General features: G+C 29.9%; 1 protein-coding gene across 2 annotated transcripts; it reads left to right on the top strand.

The window, feature by feature from the left end:
* Window positions 1–336: 336 nt before the first annotated feature.
* Window positions 337–4,258, top strand: LOC110669372 (probable aldo-keto reductase 1). 2 transcript variants are annotated; one of them, XM_021831013.2, is made up of 7 exons: window positions 337–659; window positions 2,179–2,346; window positions 2,567–2,776; window positions 2,906–3,078; window positions 3,272–3,368; window positions 3,530–3,683; window positions 3,817–4,258. In XM_021831013.2, the coding sequence occupies exons 1-7, from the start codon at window positions 600–602 to the stop codon at window positions 4,005–4,007; spliced, it is 1,053 nt and encodes a 350-aa protein (XP_021686705.2). In that variant the 5' UTR covers window positions 337–599; the 3' UTR covers window positions 4,008–4,258. The 2 variants fall into 2 exon arrangements, with proteins under 2 accessions (XP_021686705.2, XP_021686707.2); XM_021831015.2 differs by having other exon boundaries at window positions 447–659; window positions 2,192–2,346.
* The last annotated feature ends 1,537 nt before the right edge of the window (window positions 4,259–5,795 follow it).

Below are 5,795 nucleotides of genomic sequence, written 5' to 3'. Positions count from 1 at the left end.
TAAATTCGACCTAAATGAGACCAATTTAGGATCTAGTAAATTTGACCCAATTAAGATCAAGTTTTAGATTGAACTATAACAATTTATTAATAATATTTATTATAAAATAAATATAATATAATCTTTTTGTAACAAAAATATATAAATATAGATAATTAAAAAATTTTAGTAAGAGGTGATACTCAATTAAAACTAAAATTGATTGTACCAATTTTTTTTATTATCATTTTAATGAAATTCGGGTAGATATATAGTAGAACAAAATAGGATAGCTAGTTGAGAGGAATAATATTTGTTTATTTATTTATTTTTACTTTTTTATTTTCTTGGTGAATAAAAATCTTCTACTCTATTTCCGCCTTGCTGGCAACAGCTGACATATGATCATGCGTCACTGCGATAACTCACTCTCGATTAGGTCTTATATAAAGAATCAGTAGAAAAGTTGAATCTGTACCGAAAGAGCAAAGAGTGGGAGCAAGAAAAATAACAATTTGAGTCTGTCTTTCTCTCTGTTATACTGTAGTTGTGTTCTCATCTCCGTCACTTGCTCAGCAGGAGGAAAGGAAAGAAAACAGATCCCAAGAGTGTTTAAAAAAATGGCAGAGGAACAACGAATTGTAATTCCAAGAGTGAAACTGAGTAACCAAGGGTTTGAGGTAAGACCCATTATACCTCCTGCAATTTGAATTTCTTTGTTTACACTTTTGTTTATTGTTGATGAGGAAAATATTTAATTCAACTCAATTAAACCTTTATTCAAAAATTTGTTGGGTGGGCTGTACGAATTATCTTTCTCCACTCAAAATATTTGATTATTCAAATAAAAAGGTGTCAAACAGAGAAATGGCCAACTAATTTCAAAATTTTGATTAAATCCCTTCTCTATACTATCTAAAAAGTATCTATATTTTCTTTTGTTTGTTTGTTGTTTAAGAATTGATTATTTCTTTTCCGGCTGTTGTGTAGATTAATCAGTAATTTAATCAATAAACAATGATTAGGCCCAAATTTGCGTAAATTTAATCAATAAACAATGATTATTTCTTTTCCATCTTCTGTTATGTCCTTTTCAAACGCTTTGATAGCTAAGATACTATGAATGTGGCTGAGCCTCTAATAAGCATTTCGTAAGGGAAAAACAAGTTTCAGTAATATGTATTCAATTCTGTTCATCAATTTTCAAATAAAAATTAGGAATTAGGTTCAATTTAACATAAAACAAAAAAATTGGATAAATTAGACTTTGAAATTGGCAAATTGGTTCAATTTGTCAGAAAATGCACAGTAAGTGACGGGCTGAAATTTGAATGATAATTTTCATTATAACTTTTAGGTAAATTACTATTTAGTCCTTGAAATTTTACTGAAGTAATAGTTTTTTTTATATGTTTTTAGCAATTTTTTTTTAAATATTAGTCCCAAAAAAGTTTCAAAAAAATTATTTTTGTAATTGGAATTGTTGAATATTTGTTAGATTTGTTGATTTTAATTTTAAATTTTTAGATGCGATTGAGAGAGACAAAAACAAATTGATAATATTTTTTATTTAATTTTCAATTGAATTTTATTTTCTATCATTGTTATGTTTTTTTTTTTCTTTATTTTTTGGAGGGAAAGCATGTAGTTGGAGGAGGTGAGGAAGAGAGAGGAGAGGTAGAGAGTATAGGGAGAGGGGGAACCGATATGTAACTTATTATAAACTTGAGGAATAAATCCTAAAATGTCAAAAGATTATTTTAGTCCTAGCAATGCTTGTATTGCATATACCTAAGTTTGAGGCAAATTGAATTTTTTATAAACTTTGAGGCGTAACTTGTACAATGTCCAACTATTATTCTAGTCCTTCCTGCAATGCTTGTATTGCACATCCTGAATTTGGGCAAATTAGGCTAATTTGCACAAAATTTACCTTACTTGTGTTTTGTATTTAATATTACCTTACTGGCAAGATGAGGATCCAAATTGACCGTTTGTTCTAAAAACTACAAGGGGGAGCATGCCGTTATGAAGCAAAAAATCTGGCTGTGGTGTATGGAGCTCAGATTATAAGATTAAAAGTGAAGTATTGTGCCTTATTGTGGGGATTAGATGGAAAGCATATATTCTAGAGAAGCAAAACATGCATTTCTTTTTTCATTCTTTTGTGTGAATTGTGATATGAATCAAACTTGGCAGGTCTCAAAATTAGGCTTTGGATGTATGGGACTTACTGGTACATACAATGCTCCTCTCTCTGACGAGGATGGCATTTCAATCATTGAGGAAGCATTCAATAGAGGAATTACATTTTTTGATACAGCTGATGTTTATGGACCTCACACAAATGAAGTCTTGGTTGGCAAGGTTAGTGTCAAAATGGTTTATCTTTTTAATGCTTTTGTAAAAGTTCTCTGATTTAAAGGATTTGATTGGTAGTGAAGTGTTATGATGTGTTGTTCTATTGTCCTGGCATGACCTCATCATGATAACCAGAAGTGTTGCCACATTAGGTTTGAAGTTTTTGGATTAATTTTTCTTATTACATGTTGATGAACTACAAATCTATGATATTCATGTTTTGCAGGCATTAAAGAAATTGCCTAGAGAAAAGGTCCAGTTAGCTACAAAATTTGGCATTGTTATCAAGAACTCTGATTATGCAAATGCTTCGGTTAATGGTAAACCTGAATATGTTCGGGCATGCTGTGAGGCTAGCCTAAAGCGTCTTGGCGTGGAATATATTGATCTCTACTATCAACACCGAATTGACTCTACAGTGCCAATAGAGGAAACTGTATGGCTATTATTTATTTTACCCACTTAGAAATACTTCAAATAGATTTCCATGCATCCTTTCTTTGAAGGAAATTACGTGGTTGTCCAATTTTGTTAATTTCTAATCCAATTAATTATGGTTTGGGAGATCGGAGAGCTTAAGAAGTTAGTGGAAGAAGGAAAAGTGAAGTACATTGGATTATCTGAAGCAAGTCCTGACACAATAAGGAGGGCACATGCAATTCATCCGATCACTGCTGTGCAAATGGAATGGTCACTTTGGACTCGTGACATTGAAGAAGAAATAATACCACTTTGCAGGTATCTCTAACTGTATTATTTCGCATTGCAAGTTGATTTATAATGGAATGATATCCAGAATGCAGAACAATTTGAGTTTTCCAAGAAATATGTTGATTGCATTATTTTGTTTTTCATTAATTTCTTTTACTTTTGAAGATCTAGTGACATTTTCTACTATGTATGAGGGCATTTGATTGTGAATATCTTTCAGGGAACTTGGAATTGCAGTAGTTCCATACAGCCCTCTTGGTCGAGGTTTTTTTGGTGGCAAAGCGGTTGTGGAAAGTTTACCTTCAGAGACTAACTTGGTAAGAAACATGTATCACTTATTTAGACTATTAATTCTTTATTACTCCTGAAAATTGAATCTTTTTATTCTTCTTATACATATGCTAATACTTGTTTCGTGTTACTTTTTCTCGTGAACATGCTTGGTAACTGATGAGCTACTTCATTTTGTATAATTTAGAGAAAACATCCAAGGTTCACAGAAGAAAATGTTGAAAAGAACAAGGTATTTTATATTCGAATCGAAAATTTGTCAAAAAATTATGGATGTACTTCTGCACAGCTTGCTCTTGCATGGGTTCTCAATCAAGGGGATGATGTTGTCCCCATTCCTGGTGAGTCAGTTTCTGTTACGACTCTCCATTTTTTATAACCGACCCCAACTAGTTTAAGATTAAGGCTTAATTGTCATTGTGGCTCTCCTTTTTTTTTATTAGTGTAACAATTACACTTTCTTAAATTTTCTAGGTACGACCAAGATTAAAAATCTTATTGACAATATTGGAGCATTGAAAATCAAGCTAGCAAAAGAAGAGTTGAAGGAGATTTCTGACGCTGTCCCCATCAATGAGGTAGCTGGAAATAGATCTTTCAATTTCCGCCAGACCTTTAAGTTTGCGAATACACCGTTGCCCAAAAATGCTGATGCGGCAACCTAAGATGTGTGAGGAAGCAAGCAGTTGTATCTTATAAAGCACATAAATCTCCTCTTAAAATAATTGTGGTAGTGACAATGTGACAAAGAATAATAGCTGCATTGTGAATTATCAAATTCAGCTTTGCTGTTCTTGAAAATATGTGAAAGCTTTCATTTAGGACGACGGCACACCAGATATGCAAATGATTCTATACTTGATGTTTACCTATTAAGTCTTACATTATAAGAAAAACTTATATGTAATTTTCTTAATTATTGTTTTCTCAGTATTATTTTGCTTTGTACAACACATTGAAGGGGAAAAAATATGTGATAAATTAAAATATATTTTATAATAAATTATATTCGTCTTAAATAAATTATTTAAGGCGCGCTTTAGATAAAGATTGTGTAGCGTCGATCGCTTGCCTAATATATGCACCAATTGGATACTCAATGGCTGACCCATGATTCAACACAGGGAGAGAGGTTAATGATAATAATAATAATAATAATAATAATAATAATAATAATAATAATAAATAAATAAATAAATAAATAAAAATAAAAAAAAAAACTCTTATGATGTACAAGTAGAAAAAAAAAATTACAAATAGATGTGCAAATGCCAAATATATAGATATTTGATTACAAAAGCTTTCAAAGTCTTTTGGAGGATTAGATAGAAAATATTAATAAATAAAGTAAAAGTTGTTATAAAGGATAGGGTAGGTATGAAATATCTATTAAAATGTAAGGGTTGAAGGTGATATGAAATTTAGGAACTGCGTAAAAAATGCATATATAATATAATAAAAACAGAAATTTAAACTGTTTGAGTTTGTTATAAAAATTTTAAAATTTTTATTGCAGGCTAATATAAAATTTATTCATAAATAGAATTAAATATACATATTAAATAGAATAATTTAAAGGAAATTTTTAATATTGAATACATTGATAAGGTCTAATTGAATGGGGACAATAATAATAATAATAATAATAATAATAATAATAATAATAATAAAGTCTTAATCTCAAATCAGTTGGGCTGACTATATGAATCATTTTTTATTATTCAATTCTGTTAGATATTTAATCCACGTCAACATCTCCAACTTATAAATATATACTTTGATACTAATTGCCTCACATTATCTTATATCTTCCCTTTACCTTTTTTACACATTCTCCTACAAATTTATCACACTTTTACGATGGAACATTTGATGATCTACTTTAGATATGACTAAATCATTTTAATCAACCCTCTCTCTTTTTATTTACAATATGTGCTATTCATTCTTTAACATATGTGATTATTCATAATCATTTTACCAAACATCCATCTTAACATTCACATTTTGGCCACACATATCTTGTGGGTATATTGTAACTTAGATGCATAACATTCGCACCCATACTATATAGCTAGTGTAACAATAGACCTATAGAACTTATCTATCACTTTATTAAGGATCTTACAATCGCAAAATGCACTCATTGCATTTCTCCATTGAGTTATATCCTTATCTAAAGCTCTATTCTTTTCTATGATAGAACCTAAGTACTTCAATTGGTTGCATTTAGACACCAAAACTATCCAAGTTATATATATATATATATATATATATATATATATATATATATATATATTAAGAATATATATTGGTGTGCTGCTAATTATATTGTAAGAATTTGTGATGAGTTTGTAGGCCAATAAAATTTAATATGAAAAATTACTTGAAATCAAGAGTATTAAAGAGCATAAGGAAGCAAAGCTTGTGTGGAAGCATGCAATGTAAACTTT

The sequence above is a fragment of the Hevea brasiliensis genome, chromosome 10, assembly GCF_030052815.1.
Source record: "Hevea brasiliensis isolate MT/VB/25A 57/8 chromosome 10, ASM3005281v1, whole genome shotgun sequence".
NCBI classification, from domain to species: domain Eukaryota; kingdom Viridiplantae; phylum Streptophyta; class Magnoliopsida; order Malpighiales; family Euphorbiaceae; genus Hevea; species Hevea brasiliensis.
This window is presented reverse-complemented; position numbering and strand designations above follow the sequence as displayed.